At 42.6% G+C, this 19,774-nt stretch overlaps 1 protein-coding gene across 1 annotated transcript in view; it reads left to right on the top strand.

The window, feature by feature from the left end:
- Positions 1 to 309: 309 nt before the first annotated feature.
- Positions 310 to 19,774, top strand: part of PLXDC2 (plexin domain containing 2) — a 346,041-nt gene continuing 326,576 nt past the window's right edge. The window contains exon 1 of the mRNA XM_060248395.1: positions 310 to 764. Within this exon, the coding sequence (XP_060104378.1) occupies positions 656 to 764 (109 nt within the window). The 5' untranslated portion in view covers positions 310 to 655. The remainder of the gene's footprint in view (positions 765 to 19,774) is intronic.

Here is a 19,774-nt window from a genome sequence, read left to right as displayed (position 1 = left end):
CTGGAGACCCGGGAGCGGGTCGGGGGCGAGGCCAAGAGCCCCTCCCCCCCACCCTCAGCCATCCCATCCCTCGCCCGGGAAGAAAGGGCTTGTTTTGTCTCGGAGCTCGTCAGACCTGCCCGTTGCATTTCTCCGCCGGATCGCACCGCAGGGACCCGCTGCTGCCTCCACTGTGTGGAGGGGGAGACCGCGCCTGTGCTGCTGCCGCCCGCCGCCGGTGGGGCCACGCGCCAGGGTGGGGGGTTTCCACTTCGCTGGGAAGGAAAGACTCGGCGCCAACCTTGCAGCCCCTCCGCTCCCCACGCAAACAACGTGAGAAGTCTGCTCGCGCGGGCTCTTCCAGTTCGCTCCTTTGCACTTTGGAAGACTTTGGCGTCTCCTGCCGAATTCACACGCACCGCCGTTCCGGTTGTTATGCTGTTGGACTAAGATCGCCTTTTTGGCCGCGCGGACTGGAAAAAGAACACAACCGGGAGTGGCGCCTCTCCCTTTCTTTCAATGAAATCGGATCGGAATAAAAAGTGACTTTCCTCCACCCAGGATTTAGGGGGAGGGAGGGAGGGAGGGAGGGAGAGGGGCTCGCGAGTGTCCTGCGCCCCGAAGCCGCGTGCAGAGGCGACGCGCGAGAACCAGAAAGGGGAGCTCAGGAGGCGCCATGGCGAGATTCCGGGGTGTCGACTTGGCGGCCGGCGTGCTTTTACTTTTGCAGTGTTTTGCTGACCGGTGGCAGCTCATCGCAGCCTTTAAGCCGAAACAAATGCAGGGTAAGGAGCAGGGGCGGTCTGGCAGGAGATGCTGGTGGGAAGAGGGGCAAGCCTGCTCCCTGTGTCCTCCCATGATGGGAAGATGCTTCCCCTTGGAGCCAATGAAAATCTGGATTATAGAGCTCTACATGAGTTATGTAGTATGTTTGTAACGGGAGGAGTCCGAATCAGTGGATGGCTTTAGTCCTCTGAGCCTGTGGAGAATTCCTCCCCCCCCCTTCCACAGATGTGATTGAAGTTATAGAGAAGTGATTCCAGGGCCGACTTGAGAAATTCCAGAAATGGTTGGAATATGACACTTTTCACTTTTCAAATTAAAACCCTGATTAATAGCTGACCTCATCATGCCCTTTCCAACAAGCCCAGCAGGGCGGTATCCCTGGGAGAAATCCAGCATTTCTGAGGCTGCAGACACTCATGGGGTTTTCCGAAAGGGTAGTGGACACCATCACAAAATGGCTTTCATGGGGACATGTCTGCATTTTCGTGTTTCCACTGGTGGGAGAATCTACTGTTTAAATACATTTGAGTTTACATTTGGAAGGGAGATGGGTGTTGGATTTTTCTGATTCCTTACCTCATATATATTTCAAGTAACATATTTTTTGGATGAGAAATGGAAGATCTCATCTTTTGAAGGAGCCAAGAAAAGTTTCTGAGCAATAGTGTAATTGCTGAAGCTTACTAATATTATGGTGTCCTTAAACCTTCACTGAACAGCTAGTTGAATGGTGAAAGCACTTCTGATACCGTGCCTTCCCCTTGCCTTCTCTGTTTCCAACATATTGTTGTCTGAAGGATGAGGTTTCATTTCACAGTAGTGTGTGGATTAATATATTGAGAATCATGCCCATAAACCATGAGGAGAGACTTTTCTATGGTTCTGATTCAGTGGAGGCTTCCCTTTAGACAACTTTGTCAGGTTCTTCCCAACTTCTGTTTTGCGAGTGTTTCCTATGCTTAGTAGTGATTGGGCTGGAGTGTCTGCCACAAAGCTGCAGTGAGATAGAAGGTAATCACCTGTTGAATGTCTGAAGCTCTCAATGACACAGTAATAGCCAAACTGTTGGCCTTCCATGGAGAAAGAAATAGGAATGAGGAATCCAAGACAGAACTTCTCCCACAGTTAAATAGAAGACAACACTTTGGGCAGAAGGAGGTCTAGGGCTGCAGGTAGCTTTCTTCCCATGCTTGCTCTATTTCAATGGCATCCTCATCTCCAAATCAGCCAAAAGAATGTAGAACAGTTTGTCCTTTATGTTTTAGGTTATGCATTTGTTTTCTGGCAAGGCTCCTGTACCTTTAGTAACAGTATGGCAAGGAGAAGTTCCAGCAGGTGAATTTTTTTCCCATCTGTATGCTGGGAACCCCTCAAAGGCTACATTTCTGCTTGCTTCCTAACAGTACAGGAGCTTTGGGTTTGTTTGTGTTTAAAGCTGTCAGCCTTATTTCTACAAGATCTAGAGTATGAAAGTTAAAATGTGTGCACCAGTCATGATATCTCCCCCCTACACACACTTTTGACATCACTGCCTCCCTGGAAACAGAGGCTATCTCTCACCTGGGCTGGGGATGCAAGATAATGAACTGTAGTGAGATCCTTGCTCCTTACTTCTCTCTATGTCTGGCTGTTTTATTTAGGTGTTATTCTTTTTTTTTCTTTTTTTTGCTCTTTTGAGGAAAAGATAATACTCTATTCACAACACAGCTACAACCCACCCACCCCTCTTTTGACTAAGTGCAAACAAGAATTTTACTGTGTGGAGTCAATATGTAGTTCTTTTTCTAAATGAATGACAAAAGGTTTCAAATTCCTTTCTAAGACAGTAATATTGCTCCCAGCCCTTTCATTTCCTGCTGCTGAGAGGGGGGTGGAGTGCGGAACAGTCTTGGGCAGATGGGATCAAAGGGGGTGATCTGTCTTGAGACTTGGGGTGGAATGTGCTCTGTAGGATATCACGCTTCCCCCATGGCGTCTTCCATGTTGGTCTGTTGTCACAAAAACAAAGATACTTGCGGCATCTTAAAGGCTAGCAAATCCATTGTGGCATAACTTTTTAGGGATGAGAGCCCACTTTCTCTGATTCATGAAGCATTACCATCGTTTGGCAGACATATGCATAGATGGTGGGGTTAAAAGGCCATGAAATACAAGCGGTGCAGCATGGCTGTGCTGCTTCTATGCAAAGTTCACCTTTGTGTAAGAGGGAGAATTATAATCATTTACAACTGTTGTATATGATGGTAATGCAGTCTTCCTAGCTGTGGTGTTCTAATTTAATTCAGGGAATGGGGAGGGAAATCCCTGTTCTTATTTAAGAAGCAAATTAATTTGCTGATAAATTTTAGATCAGCATTTTTGCACTTGAAATTTTTTAACATTTGGATGAAGAATTGTAATTTCCTGAATTTTCTGATATTTCTGGATTCTCTTGCAGAGAGACTTTTTGTCCATTTTAGAGACCAGGAAGGGCATCGTTAACAGGTGATGATATGCATCATTGTGGAGAACGAACAGGTGCATTACCTTCTGTTGGCCAATGGCATGGGGTCCTACAATACTGCAACTTAATTCCTATCTGTTAATATCTGCAGCTATGTACTTGAATTGCTCTGTTCTCATCTACAGAAATGTTACATGCTAAGCAGTATGGGCTTCATATGAATAATATTTAAGGGTCTTACAGTGCAATCCAAAGCAGAGTTATGCTCTTCCTAGACCAGGGGTGGCCAAACTTCCTTAAGTTAAGAGCCATATAGAATAAACATCAGATGTTCGAGAGCCGCAAGACATGAGTGTCAGATGCTTGAGAGCCACGAAATGGAAGGAAGGAAGATAGATGGAGGGAGAGGTGGAAAGAAAGCAACTTTAAATGCATTTTCCAAGCCACCAACAAATGCCTTCTCCAAGCCAGCCAATGAGGAAGTGGGGGCTTCGAGAGCCACAAATATGTATGAAAGAGCCACATGTGGTTCTCGAGCCACAGTTTGGCCACCCCTGTCCTAGACCATTGGCTCCAATGCTCATTTTGTTACGTATGGTTTATTTCCACAATTCACACTAATGTAGTATATCCATAAGCAAAGGGAGTCTACAAGAAACAGCTAAAGGGAGACAGAAATTAATTTCCCCTCAAGTGTTGTTTTGTATGCAGCTTCAAGCAAGTTGCCCTAAAGAAGTTCTTCTGTTTGCTCATCCTGCAAACATGCCTTCCTCAAGCTAATATTTGCCAGAAGATAACTTCTTGCTGAAAAGCCAGAGAATGGATGGAGTGCACAGGTGCTACTCTGAGCTCCTAATAAAATTGGATAAATTAAATGTATTGGAGAAATGAGAGCAATGAAATAAAGTGCCTAGGGAAATTGGAGAATATTCTTAGAAATTTTCAATTAGATGATAGAAATGTCTGAGGCATTGCTCAGGTAATAGGATACTGTCTTTTACAGTGGGGGCTTGATTCATCATTCTGAATTTGATATTATAGACAGATTTGTGGTCTGCTTTATGCTTAAGGCCTTTAAGAATTTCCTTATCTTTATGCCCATTTTGTTTGGGATTTGAACCCATTTCATTTATATAGTAGTTACACAACCTTTGTCCCCTCCCCCTTGGGAGTCAAAGCAGATTACAGCATCATTCTCTTCTTGTCCATTTGCAGTGATGACCCCGTGAGGTAGCTCCGGCTGAGGAAGGTTGACTCACCCAAGATCACCCAGCGTGCTTTTAGGGCAAAGTAGAGATTTGAGCCTGGGTATTCTGGATTCTAGTTCAGCAGTAGCAGCTATAATGCTCTGGTCCTCCTTGATATACTATCTTCCTGGTCTCAGTGATACAGCTTTTAAAATGCATTTTTACTCTGCCCTTTCTCCCAGGTATTCAGGGTAGCATACACAGTTCACAATTCTTCCATTTCTATTCTTGCAGCAACCCTGTGTGATAGGCTGAGCTGAAATACAATTTTGAGTTTTATGGTTGGGGAGGGTCAGTTGGTTCTCCCCCACCAGCATCTAGCATCCCGCCCACTACATCACACTGCCTGTCTTTTGTTCACACTTCTTTCCCTTTGAGCAGTGTGTATTGAGAAGCCAGCTGAAAATGTATCTGCTTATGCATCCTGGTGCCTGGCACTTCCTGGGATTTTGAGTATAGTGATTGAGGCTGAGCATTTATAATCATTGAGTAGGAACTGCAGTGGCTGGCTTCTCTGGAAAATGAGGGCCTTGGCCACAAGAACACCTGCAGGTACAGAGAGTGCAGCTAACAGTGCAATCCTGTGCTGTGTAACAGCCTATGCTATGAAACCGCTTGTACTGTGACTCAGTTGTAAGGAATTTGCACACTTGCCTGCAAAATTTTCTGCAATTGTTATGGAATTTCAGTCTCAAACAGAAACTCTGGTGAGTAGTGATGTGAAGCATCTGTGGATCATTCTTAAGGCAGGGCAGGCTCACTTCTTTCTGCTGGATTGATGTACTTTTTAAAGGCAGCATTTGGCAAAGTTAGCTGGGGAGTGGATAGAAGGTCTCATTTGGAAAAGTTAGAGATTAGCACTTCAGTCTGCAGCTTTCACATTGCCATCTTAGTGATGCAGCATCATGTCACATTCTGTAGCTGCTGGTGTACCTGTTTTGTAAACGTAGCCCTGTTTTTGAATATGATGCTGGGTAAGCAGGAAGATTGTGCCTCTGGCAATAATTGAAACCAGGTCTCAGGCACTATCCATGCAATGTTGGCTCATATCCTCAATGTATGCTGCTTGAAGAGAAAGAAGATGAGTGAAGACAGCCAGCATGATGTAGTGGGTGGGATGCTGGATGCTGACAGGGGAGATGCAGCTTCACACACGCCTTTGCCATAAAACTCATTGGAGGACCTCAGACCAGTTATCTGTAACATTAACGTTGCATGCAAAGACCAGACCACCTGGTTGAAACAAGTACATGGGTGAGTTTTCTGGCCTGGCATCACGTTTAAATCAGTGCTGAATTGTGGGATATGATCATGGAAACTGCTGTCTTTCTCGTTTATGGAACACTGATTGTAGCCTTGATGGAAAACAGATAGTTCTGCTGATGTCAGTTTCCACAGCTTTTAATGAATTAACCTCAGGCTTCCTCCTGTGAGCTAAGGCGCGACATGACATTCATTTTGGCTTGTGCAGAAGACTTATTAAGTGAGGGGACTGATCATGTAGAGGGAAATGAAAAAAATCGCTGTGGTGCTCTCCTAGACCACACGAGAAGGCAAGACTGTCTCAGACATGTCTGTAAGGCTTGGGACATGGAAAGAAGAGCGTCTACAAATGCAGTTTAGTAATTGTTAAATGATGGGTTAGCCTACTAGGTTTCTGTGTGGTGACACAGTAGGTAAGTTGGAACAGTTACTGTGTCACTACAGAAGTGGAGAGATCACTTCTGTCATGAAATTCATTTTGGGGCACTCTCGCACTTCACATTCTTACTTTCATCTCAAACTATCTTCTCATTAACCATATGAGGTAAATTGAGGAGCAGGAAACTATAGTTGCAATCCTAGTAACATTGTGATATAGTGGTTAGAGGGTTGTACTAGTCAGTATCTGGGGCACCCAGGCTTGAACCCCCCCCCCCACACACACACACTCTACCACTGAAGCTTGTTGGCTGACCTTGGGTCTGTCACTAACTCTCAGCCTAACTTACCTCACAGGGTTGTTGTGAGCAGGGCTTTTTTTGGTAGCACAAATCCTTTGCATATTAGGCTATAACTCCCCCCCACAATATAGCCAATCCTCCAAGAGCTTACAGTAGGCTCTGTAAGAAGAGCCCTGTAAGCTCTTGGAGGATTGGCTACATCAGGGGGGTGTAGCCTAGTATGCAAAGGAGTTCCTGCTGCAAAAGAAGTCCAGGTCACGAATATAAAATGGAAGAAGCCACTTGAACTACTCAGAGGCAATAGACAGTGTATAAAGGAATGGAGTAAATAAATTGGGTGGATCCTATGACTCTTCTCTCCTAAGTCTTCCCTCAGTAGAGACAAAGTGTGAATTCCTCAGAGGGAAATGACTTTTTTTTATGGAGAAACATCTTTCATTGTTGAAAGAAGCCTTTCTCTATTGGACAGGGTCATAGGATCCAACCTCTTGAATAAAATGAGGCAATTCTGAGTAGAATGCTTTGACTGCTGTCTTGTGCTGTCCTGAGCTCCTTGGAAGGTGGGTGGGATAAAAAACCAACAGAGAGAATGAGAGATGAAGCTAGTGGCAATATCTGGAGGACCTGCATTGCGTATCATAATTACTTTGCCAAGTGAGGCTGTAGTTGTCTTCAGATGATAAGCTGTTGCACTTGCTTCCCCTCACTGCCATAACTTCCAAAAGTTTTATAAACAGATAGAGCTGGGTGACCAGCGATAGCTGATAAGACAGTACATGTATGCTGCATCTGATGTGGCCATTTAGACCTTACAAATCTTATTAAGCTTAATAATGCCTGGCACTGCAGTGGCACATACTGTCTTGGTAAAATAGATGACATTTTATTCATTAAAGCGTTGATTGATTTCTTCATGCTGCAGGCCTTAATAGGTTACAACAATATTTAAGCCTTTTCTAGCTTGGGGGAGGGGGGCTAGGTTCAGTTTGCCACAGAAGTCAATAGCAAATATTTTATTTGTTGCAATAGAATGGGATTGTATCCTTGTTACATCTCTTGGAGTTTTTAAAATTTATTTTGTTTAGTAGATTTTTGTAGTTTTTTAGAGTTATTTTTAAATAACTATTGATCTAGTACATAGCTGCAAAACATAACGCTATGATTATATAACACCTGTGAAGCAGAGATTTGTGGTAGCAACAAAGTTTTAAAAAATGAGTTCATCTTGAGCAAAGAGTCCAGGGTGATAATACCATGAGGTAATTGTATTGTAAAATATAATCTGAAAATTGTAGCATGCTTGTTTATTTGGATATGTTTGTGTTCAAATTAATGGAACAGACCATATCTCAGTCCTAGAGCATATTTTTGTATGCAGAAAGTCCCATGTTCCATCTGTCACCTCTGGTTAAAAGGATCTCAAAAATAGGGTTGGGAAATATCTCTGCCTAAAGGCCTGGGCAGATGTTGCTGATCAATGTAGACTGTCGTAGGCAAGATAACATCAATGACTTGACTCAACAGAATGTTTGATATTCAATGCCAGTTTCAGTCCAGCATAGAGTTAGGGATATGCATAATTCCATTAATTAGTGGGTAAAAGTATAACCAATCTGTTTTAGTTATGAACCCTGAGACTAGTCTTCACACCAACACAGGTATCATTGAAGGGTACTTGCTATGAGTGTGGTTAGCAATGTGGTATCAAAGCACACAGATATCGATTTTGATTAAAAATCGCAGTGCTGTCAGTCTGACAGGGAAAAATATAATAGAAATTGGATGGTGTGAAGGGATGGAATCTGACTTCATATTACCAATCTCCAGTAATTGACATCACAGAATCCTGAACGTTAAGTTGCCAGAACCCTGGCTTCAGTTTATTATTTATTTTATTTTATTCGATTTTTAGCCCACCCTACCTGCAGAACAGGCTCAGGGCGGGTTACATCATAAAAACAGTCAACAGTAAAAACCGTAAAAAACCAGTTTAAAATATATAAAATCCAAAATTAGACAGACTAAAATGGCAGATTCTGCCTTCCAGATGTGACCTATTGTCCAGGTCAGCAGATCTTGTAGCGCTGGGATGGAATGAGGGGGGGGGTCAATAAAGTGATGCCCACTGCCTCAGCTGAAAGCCTGGCAAAAGAGCTCTGTTTTACAGGCCCTGTGGAATTGAAGCAGATTCCACAGGGCCCGGATCTCCAGGGGGAGCTCATTCCACCAGGCAGGGGCCAAGGCTGGAAAGGCCCTGGCCCTCATCAAGGCCAGATGGACATCTCTGGGGCCAGGTATTACCAAAAGTTGCTGGTTTGCTGATTGTAAGGATCTATGGGGCTCATACAGGGAGAGGCGGTCCTGAAGGTATACTGGTCCCTGGCCGTATAGGGCTTTAAAGGTAAGTACCAACACCTTGACCCAGATCCGGTACTCAATGGATAGCCAGTGCAGTTCACGCAGCACAGGATGGATCCGTGCCCATATAGGCGACAAAGTCAACATCTGTACAGCAGCGTTCTGCACCAGCTGGAGTTTCTGGAGGAGGGTCAAGGGCAGCCCCACGTAGAGAAAGTTACAATAATCTAGCCTGGAAGTGACCATTGCATGGGTTACTGTGGCCATGTTGTGGGAGTTGAGATACGGGACCAACTGTCTGACCCGCCTCAGATGGAAAAAGGCTGATCTGGCAGTGGTGGTAACCTGGGCCTCCATGGTTAGAGAGGCATCCAGAAATACCCCCAAGCTCTTCACCCTTGATGTAGGTGTCAATGGAGCCTCATCAAAGGATGGGAGCCTGATCTCTGCTCCCAGTCCCGTATAACCTAGGCACAGCACCTCCGTCTTCGATGGATTCAGTTTCAGCTGGCTCTGTTGCAACCAACCAGCCACAGCTTCCAATGCCCTACCCAATTCCTATGGGGCCGAATCTGTGTGGCCATCCATCTGCAGATAGAGCTGGGTTTCATCTGCATATTGATGACACCCCAGCCCATACCTCCGGATGATCTGGGCAAGGGGGCACATGTAGATGTTGAATAACATTGGGGAGAGAATTGCTCCCTGTGGCACACCAAATTGTAATGGGTGCCGCTGGGATAGTTCACCCCCAAGCGCCACCCTATGTCCCCAACCTTGGAGCAAGGAGACCAGCCATTGTAGGGCCAGCCCCCGTATCCCTGCGTCGGCAAGGTGATGGGCCAACACTTCATGGTCAACCGTATCAAATATTGCTGACAGACCAAGAAGGATCAGCAGCACCGAACCACCTCGATCCAGACGCCTCCAGAGATCATCCACCAAGGTGACCAACACCGTCTCCGTCCCATCGGCAGGGCGGAAGCCAGACTGGAAGGGATCCAGGACACTACTGGGAGTATGCTCAAACCATTGGGTGTGCTGCTCTTAAATTTTTGCAAAATTCTCAAGTATAACAATATCAGAATCCAGGGAGCAGCAACAGAATGGGTCATGGTTGTAGGTTGGGAAGGGTAAAGAAAGCTGAAGTTTTAATGTTTTCTGCTTCCTAAGAAATTAATATCACCTTCTGGTGACTGACATCACAAAAGTAAGGTACCTCCATTTATTGTTTATTTCATTTGTATCCCTTCTTTCTCCCCAGTAGGGACCAAAAGCAGTTTACGTAATTCTTTCCTCATTTTATACTCCCAGCAGCCCTGTGAAGTAGACTGGCCCAAGGTCACAGTGGAGATTCTGTAACAGTGGGGATTCAAATTTTTGTATCCCAGACCCTAGTCTGACACTGTAATCACTCTGCCACACAAGCTGTCAAGCCGAGGGATGCAGAGATATGGGAAGAAGAGATATAGTGAAAAGTGCATTGACAGTGGAAAAGATTAAAGTTACTCCATGGGCAACATGCATCCATCTGAATGGTAATTTAAATGAAAGGAAGTACTATGTATTTAACACGCAAAAGCCTGAATCCAGCCCAAAATCATGTGTGGTTATGTCCAACTGAAACTGTTGGATTAAGTGGACCTATCTGAGTTGGACTGTCCTTAAGATCTGCTAGTTCCTGTTCCCCATGAACAGATCTGAAGGGAAAGCAGCACTTTAACTCCACTGAAGATCACATCAGCAACTTTTCAAGTACATGTTTGCCCTTATAAATTTGCTTTTTGCATTTTGTGGGGATTATGTGGTGGGCTTGGAGCAGATCGTGTGAAAACATACTTGTTGGTCTTAAAGGTGCTTCCTTTGTATTTCTCCCATGGAATCCAGGGAACTGGGCAAAGGAAGCTCTGGCTCTTACTTTCCTTCCCCAAGGGACTGAGGGGGGAGAAGAGCCTCAGCCAACAGAAGGAAGAGAACCTTGGCTCAGTAGTTTTCCCCCCCTTCCTTCCCAAGGGAGGAGCCTCAGACAGTGGAGAAAATAGAGGTTTTGCTCTATAGCTCCTGTGCAATTGAGCAAGCCTTGCAAAGCAAACTGTTATGCAGAAGGAAGCAAGATATAGGGAGAAGGAAGCCGATGACAGCTAGTTGCTTGGGGGCCTGATAGCCCTCCGGGGGCCCCGGACTGCATATTTGACACCCCTGACTGTGACTGCAACATGTAGACTGGTCATGATATGTAGACCGCCCATGACATGGTTGTGCTTTGGTATAGCTTCTCAGTCCATTTTTCAAACCTTGTTCCTTTTATATTTTTGAGATTGAATTTATCTGTTGTGGATTTAACTGTGAATCTTCCCAATCAAAAGCAGTGAAGAAATGCAACAATAATCTGGGTTTGGAGTGCATGGATCTGGTGCATGTCCACTAGAGGGCAGATCTGTTGCCTCAGCTACTGTTTTTGGAGACTGATTGTTTTCCTTATTCTCTGATGCTGTTTCCTTTTGTGGTCTTGATCATCCAGCTTCTCAGTTTTTTCAATTTCATATTAAAAGTCACATAAGAAATTATGCTTAGCACAGATGTTGTTGCCATGTCCTCTGCATAGAATGAAAATGCACGGAAGTTGGTCCAGGATGTTGGGTCACTGAAAGCTATCCCCAAGCCTAGTTTGCATTAGTTAGAGTAAACACCGAGCAAATTAAATTAGCTGCAATGTTTGGAAAGTCGTTCAGTGAATTATGCTTCCCAGTTGTTTTGAACGAAGATTTAGGAATTGCTGACATGTTTCCAGAAAAGAAAAACTCAAGAATATTCCAGTTCTGTAATGTGCTTTTGTTCAAAAAATTAGGCAAACATTTTCTATCGCAAGAGTATGCCAGAATTTTATGTGTTGTAATTACATGTGCTACAATAGCAGCTGTTTTTAAAAGTGCTATTTTTAAGACCAAGCAGAATAACTGCTTATGAAACCACCACACAGATTTTAATAACTCGCCGATGTTCATGTCTCTGCTAAAGATATTTCACTTCTTGCAATCATCATTTGGGCTTAAGAATGCGTGGAGTTTGGAAACTTCTTGTTAAAAGTAGCCAAAGGAGGAAAATATTCAGAAATTGCAGACATTCTACTTCTTTTATTTATAGAACTTACCTTATTTGTCTGAGCTGGTTTTATAAGATCTGTTGACTGAAGTTGGATTTTTAATTCCAAACTGGGCATGTAGGCTTGGATCCAATCATATATATTTATGTGATGAAAGGATTTCTGCCCAGAGTGATTTTTTTCTCCCTCTCTTCTGGTGCTCTCCAAAATACCCACTGTTGTTCTTGAGGAACAGGGAAGCTCTTGGTATAGCACTTTAGAGGTTGTTTGGGGTGACAGAAGGAGGGGGGAGGGAGAACATCGGTCTCTGTGGCCAAAAATCCTTCCATCCACAGAAGTATGCCAGTGAACCCAATATGCAGCCCAGAACAGAGACTAAATTCGGTATTCTTAGAAACAGCTTTGTTTTCTAGACAGGTAGACTTGGGTAAAAGGTGGGTTTTGTCTGCTGCCTATCTTTTGAATGGCTGTAATCAATAGCAGCCCAGGTACCATGGTAGCATTAAGAATTTTGCTTCAGTAGGCCATGCATTTAGCTTTGTATCATGAGCTGTCTAGGGTAGCCAGGTCCAATTCAAGAAATATCTGGGGACTTTGGGGGTGGAGCCAGGAGACATTGGGGGAAGCATCAGGAACAAGGTTGTGACAAGTATAATTGAACTCCAAAGGGAGTTCTGACTACCACATTTAAAGGGACTGTATACCTTTTAAATACCTTCCTTCCATTGGAAATAATGAAGGATAGGGGCACCTTCTATTGGGGCTCATAGAACTGGACCCCCTGGTCCAATCTTTTTGAAACTTGGAGGGTGTTTTGAGGAGAGGCACCAGATGCTATGCTGCAAATTTGGTGCCTCTGCCTCAAAAAATAGCCCCCCTCAAGCCCGATACCCACAGATTGTTGTAAGCCGCCCTGAGACACTTCGGTGAGAAGGGCGGGATATAAGTCCAAATATAAATAATATAAATAAATAAATAAATAAATAAATTCTACAGTATATCCTATGGGAATCAGTCTCCATAGGGAATAATGGAGTGCCCAGTAGACATTTCTCTCCCCTCACTATCTAATGACCCTGAAGTGAGGGGAGGGCCTCCAAACCAGGGGATCCCCTGCCCCCACCTGGGGATTGACAACTGTTGCTGTCTCACTTTTTATTTTTTTGCTGTTTATGTAAAACATCTCTGTTTTCTTGCCATTTGAAAACAGTTTTCCATGTCAGTCTTTTACTGTACTTTGACTTACATTTTGTAGTACAAAATTCCTTTCAAATTGACTTTAGAGGAGTGAATCTAGATAGCTGGAGTGTGGCTTCTGGATGTACTTAATATTGCTCTCTAATTAGCTTATACATTGTTTTCGCAAAATGTGTGATTTTGTAGGGAAAAAATCTACCTACCAATAGAAATTGGTTTGATTTCCTATCAGGTTAATTATGTTGCAGGACATAAGGGTTGAGACTGGTGTGGAGGGATTGTCTCTTTTAGAGGCATGAGCTGAGTGACATAATAAACATTCATAATGCTTTGCCCTTTTTGCTTTCCATTGCTCATTCAGCTGTATGTGTAACTTTATTTTAAATATGTACCTTGGCTCTGCTTAGCATTCAGCAACCTAGCTTGGATGCTAATGAAATTATGTGCTGTACACTTATAGAGATGCCCAGACATCTGCTTCCCTGTTTCCAAGTATTCCATTGCAATGTAATCTCTGCTAATTACTGTTTATAGCCTTAGTTACAATTGATCATTACTCAGTACAGGATTTGGTCTGCTGATTTCACATATCAGTAGTATGCTATTCTCACCTTTGATTTATAATCTGCTATAAAATTTATAGCTGAGGATATACAGTTTGTTTTATTTATGATTCTGTAGCCATGTGTAACTTGAATGGACAAGTTGACACATGGAACTTGGAATTCTGCTATACCGCAGATGACTAGATTTCATTTTAAAAATAGTGACTAGATTTCATTTTTTAAAAATACCCAGACATTTCTGACTCAGCTAGAATGGTGGGATTTAAAATTAAAGTTTGTATGATTGATCTGGATATCAGTCATTTCTCAGAGATAGGTATGTGCTTTAGTTTTTATTTCAATTTCAAAATTTTTATTTTATTGGCATAGGTTTTCCAAATTTTACTTTTTGAATCTCATGCAGCTCCAATTTGCTGCCATTAATCTCATGCAGCTCCAATTTGCTGCCATGTTCTAATGGGCTGTACTGTGGTCTGGAACCTGTTTGACCCATTTGAGGGAAGTGTGGATATAACATTGCCTGTTCCTTAAATATATGCAGACTATGATAGTCTTCCCTCAGCCTTCTTGAATGCTAATTTTTCCTGCCTTTCTCTTGTCAGTCTATAGTATAGGTTGGGGGTATGCTTGGACAGTTGTTAACCAGAATTTGATCCTAAAGGGTTAACTAGACTCAAACTTGCATTCGGTTCCTAAGTTGTGTCGGAGAGAGGAGGAACTGGGGGAGATGTGGAGGGAGATGGAAAGCACCGTGAAATTGCAGCTGACCCGGTAGGATTTTCAAGGCAAGAGATGTTCAGAGGAAGGTTGCCAATTGCTGCCTCTGCATAACAGCCCTGGGCTTCCTTAGTGATATCCCATCCTAATACTAACCAAGGCCAACCTTGCTGAAGCTTCTGTGATCTGATGAGATTGGTGCAGCCTGCACCGTACAGGTCAGGGCTAGGATGAGGTAGCTATGGTGAAAGGAATGGTACCACTATGTGTTCATCAGCGCTTGATGATGACACTTTAGATGAAGGATGGATACCTAAAAAGTATCTGTCTTTTCATAGCTGTTGTAGAACAACCTAAAACAATATAATGTGTTTCTGAGAAAAATGTTAAAGCTTTTGACAAAAAGAAGATCAAAAGGAATTTGCATTCAGTAAGGAAGGAACACAGAATCCTGTGGCCTGTTTAATTAACTATTGGCTAAAGGATCCTGCTGCATGAGCCTCAAGTCTCAAAATCAGGCTCCAGACTAAAACAGCTATAGGATTTGAATGGAACCCAGTATCCCTAACGTTTGCCTGCAGTTATAGGTAGGGATGGGAATGAACTGGCTGATGACTTAAAGTTCATCACAAATTTTGGCCAGTTTGTAGTTTGTGAGCAATGTTTGTGAACTGAAGAACTGCCATGGACTTCCACGGATTTTGATGCAGTACATGGTGGTTCTTGAAGAGCAGAAAATAGGGGTTTAAAACAGAAGACTCCTGTTAGCTGTTTGGAAACCCCAGCTTTCTACTTCCCACAAAAAAACACAAAAAGGAGAAAGCAGGGGTTTAAACTTTAAAGGACTCATGAACTGATACTAAGCAGTTCAGTTTGTGAACTGGCATATTAGTTTGTGGTTCAGTTAGTAGGTCAACCATAAACTGAACCACAAAAATGTGGCTTATGCCCCTCCCTAATCATAGGTTCTGTTCAGCAATAACACAGAGCTGTGGCTTATTTTAATAGTATTTCGTTTGTGCAACCAGGATTCCATTTTCCGGATGGTTATTCAATCCTGGTTCATTTGACAAATCCTGACTGGAGTGCCTCTTCCTATTCTGACATCTTTCCTTCAAATACTAGTTACTGTCCCAGCATGCATTGCGACATCAGCTGAAGGGCAAATCACGCTGTATGTGATAACACATACAAGAATAGATGAAAATAATAAAATTCTTGCATCAAGGTGATAGAAAAACTTCATTACAGAACACCTGTTTGCTTTGTTTAGCTTGAAGATCATTTTGAAACATGATCTGTTTTTCATGTTGAATTATTGTTCAGTTGCATAAGCTTGGTGTTTGTCACAAGGTGATGAGAGTGAATGGCTCATCTGTGTTTTAGCAGCAGCGCCTGGAATCACAGCCCATTTCATTTTCACGTTTCCCACATTGTTAATGCGGAATTCATTAGGGAACTGAATTAAAAGAGCGCACTTGCAGACTGCATCTGTTGTAAAGGTAACAGATTGATGGTTTATTTGCAGTGCAGACATTTGTGTGTAGTACAGGCATCCAGTATATTACACAACCTGACCTCAGCACTAAGAGAATGCATTTATTTTCTTTAAATACATTGTGTTCAGTTTTAAGGAGAGAGAGAGGGAGAGACAGCCCTAAATTGCGTACAGTTAATCAAGTAAATGTATACAATTGGTAATAGGTATAGTTTCCATGTTGACTTTTAGGCACTAGGCTTAAATGTTTCTTTTAACAAAGGGCTTTTATCTTTTTAGCTGTTTCATAGACTGCTTCTATAGATATTTTAAGAGTGTTGAGAGGGTTGGTTTGTGCTGTTTTTATGCCCTGACTCATATTTAGTGGCTTGTTTTGCTTTTATATTCCCAAACTACAACTCTTCTCCCTTAGAGGGAGTGTAACCACATCCAGAACAGGACATATCCCTGTTTCTAGGTCGGATCTTCCACCTACCAGTAGCACCTTTGGATTAACTTTCAGCTTGTTAGACCTCATCCATCCCAAAACTGTCTCATGATTTCCACAGCCTCCCTGAGATCTGCTGGAAGTGTTATACAACTGAGTGTCATTTGCATATTGGTGGCAACGCATCCCAGATCTCTAGTTTTACCTCTCTTTGTTTCACATGGATGTTAAAAAACATGTGGGACAAGCATGCGGGACCATGTTGGCCAGGGGCCAAGGGGTGCAGTAGCAGTCACACAGTACCATACTCTGAAACTTACCATTGAGTTAGAACTGAAGTATGTCAAAATGGCAACTCCCAGGTTGGGTCCATGGTCCTCGCTCTGTGTCACGTATGACAGACATGTTTTGGATTCTTCTCAATTGTCATGTATGTAGTGCCTGATTCAGTTGGTGTGCATGGAGAGGGGGTTTCAGTATTTCCCTTGTCCCATCTTTCCTATTTGTAATGACTCTGAATGTCCTGTTTGGCCACTGGAAACCCCCCAATCCATCAAGCTATTAACTCTTACATTTTTTATATTAAACATAGGAAGCCAATTTATATTCATTATCTTGCATCAACACTTTTGGTACATCTCTAGCAGCTGTGGCAAGTTCCCAGTGGGCAGCCATGTTGGTCTGAAGTAGTAAACAAAATAGGAGTCAAGTTGCACCTTTAAGACCTATTTAGGTTTATTCAGAACATAAGCTTTCATGTGCTCTAAGCACATTTCATCAGACGAGAAATCCGGTACAATGAGCAGAGCCATGGATAGCTGGTAGGCAGTGGCTCAGAATGCAAAATGGTACAAATTATTGGATCTTAAATTTGTACCATTTTGCATTCTGAGCCACTGCCTACCAGCTATGTGTGACTCTGCTCACTGTACCGGATTCCTCGTCTGATGAAGTGTGCTTAGAGCACACAAAAGTTTACATTCTGAATAAAACTAAGTTGGTCTTAAAGGTGCTCCTATGGCAAGTGTTACAGCACAGAAACGGAAGAAAGTGAATTATGGGCGTCCTTGCATAACCCAGTGTTCACAGCTGAATAAGCTTAACTGTCCACATATTATGATCTTGGCAGATGGTGAGCTGCATGTTAAACATATCCATTTAGGGAATGTGGGATCAAACGTAAATTGTTCTACAAATTGTCTTTTAAAAAATCAATTCAGTAGGATCAAATGCTTTTTTTGCACCAAAAACATAACATGCATAACTTTATTGTCTGTGCTGTACCCATGATAACAATCTTTCTCATGTCCTCTGACATCCATATGCATTTAAACATTGTTTGCTTTTTATTATTACTTTCCTCAAATACAGTTCGCTTGTTATATATTTATTGTTGAGATTGCTTGTGCGACACTCATGGAGGAAAACATCTTTTCATGATCTTGTTAGATAATCTGCCAGTGCCTTATGCATAACAGATGCTATTTATGGGCTCTCAGAACTTAATTAAAGCAAGAAAACAGTATTCCGCCTGGTGAAATAGTAAACCAAATCCAAATAGCAACTGGTTCTTGTTCCCTTATCTCACCCAACTCTGTTCCTTTATTACAGTTGATATTACAAAATCTCTTGGGTATGAATTATTTTCTGTTGTATAAAATTCAGGGCAAGTTTCCACGCTTGTGTCCTGTATTAATTTGTTCTGGTCCTAAAAAGCTTAATCCTCTGCACTCAATCTAGAATGCTGAATTTCCTAGATAAGGCTTAGTAGCCCTTTTCAGACACAGCATTCATGCCTAATGGAAGCATGTGCTACCACGATGTTTGCAATACATAATGTTTCCATTTTGTGTGAGGAGAACAATCTGTGAATTTTCTTTGCGTGTACAGCTTTGGTATATTTGCAAAAAGCACTGTATGTACATTAAAAATGTGTGTCGCCTTCTTTATATATCTATTGGGATCACAGCATGTTGCACAATTCCCTTTTGCATGGTAGGTAGGCTCCCTGTACACATGGTTGTAATATCCAAAAGGGCATGGTGTTATTGTAGAATCATAAGTAGTGCTATAGAATGTGAGGGCCAGGTTGGGGGCAGTGAACTACTTTACTTTGTATAGTAGAAGCAGACCAAGCTAAAGTAGCATGTATCAATTTGATAGAAGGAAAAGTCTCCAAATGCTAGTAAAAGCCAAAGAATACCCAAAAAGAGAGGGGAGCTTTAAACAGATGTGGGTGGGTGTAAAGTGCTGTCAAGTTGCAGCTGACTTATGGTGACCCTAGCAAGGGGCTTTCAAGGCATGCAAAAAGTAGAGATGGTTTGTCATTGCCTTCCTCTGCCAAGTCTTCCTTCCAAGTACTGATGCTACTTAGCTTCTGAGATCTGATGAGATCAGCCTATATCATGCCACCTTCCAAATAGCTGAGTACAAGATGGAATTTCCACAAATACATGACAAACTGCACCTGCTTACATTCCCTCTTATACAGAGCTGTTATGGGCTCAACCCTCTCTCTGCTTTACTTGTTCCTGTCCTTTTCTACAGACGTTAGTACCTAGGATAAATGAATGGTGGAGCTGGGGTACTTTTTGTAGTAAGAGGCAAGGGATGGGAGGACTTGAATCTCTGAGGAAAGCAGTGTGAGGAAATGTGCTATATTGATGAAGCAAGTTAAACCACTCAGCCCTGGTACAGCTGTGAAGAACCTTGATAAGTAGCCAACTTGTTCAATTTGCCCTTTTACAACAATGGAAGTAATGAAGTAAAGGCCCGCAGTGTCTAATGTCTTCCCTCCTTTCACAGCGTCCATCTAGAAAGCATGAGACCAGGCCATGAGCTGTTATAAGACCATGAAACTCAGTTATGCTGATTTACACCTGGAGAGAATCTGGGTTATTGTCTTTGTCTTGTTTGTGGAGGCAGCAGCAGCTGTAGATCCTGGAAGGAAATTATGGCTTGCCAAATTAGAGACAGTATCCTGAAAATGCAGCCCCCATAAATTATGGCTTTAGCTTGAAAGAAGCAAGCTACAATAATAATTATTCTGAGGAAGATTATTTAAATTAGTCTTGTTACTGCTCAGTTGCTTTGCGTGGCAACAGTGCTTTGGTTCTCATTGATTTATTAATTGTGTCTTATGAAAAACAGCAAAAGAATAGGTGTTATTAAAAAAAGAAAGAAAGGGCAGAATACATTCCTGCATTATATTGCAGAAATGTAATGGCACCACTTATTAGAAGTGCATTCCATGAACTTTTAAGTATAGCCATTACTGAAGAATGCAGTCTAGCTTATGCCCCGTGCTTTCAAATTAATCATGTTTAAGTCTCCTGCAGAGTGAAAGGGTATGAATACAAATAGAGTGTTACAGCCACTAAGAAAATTCTAGAGATCTAGCCCTGTTAGACCATGCATCAAAAGAACAGAGTTGCCAACTTTGGGTGGGGAAATTCTTGGAGATTTGGCAGTGGAGCTGAAGAGGATGTTGGACAGGGGAGGAACACCAAT

This window comes from Heteronotia binoei, chromosome 10 (genome assembly GCF_032191835.1).
Source record: "Heteronotia binoei isolate CCM8104 ecotype False Entrance Well chromosome 10, APGP_CSIRO_Hbin_v1, whole genome shotgun sequence".
NCBI classification, from domain to species: Eukaryota; Metazoa; Chordata; class Lepidosauria; order Squamata; family Gekkonidae; genus Heteronotia; species Heteronotia binoei.
This window is presented reverse-complemented; position numbering and strand designations above follow the sequence as displayed.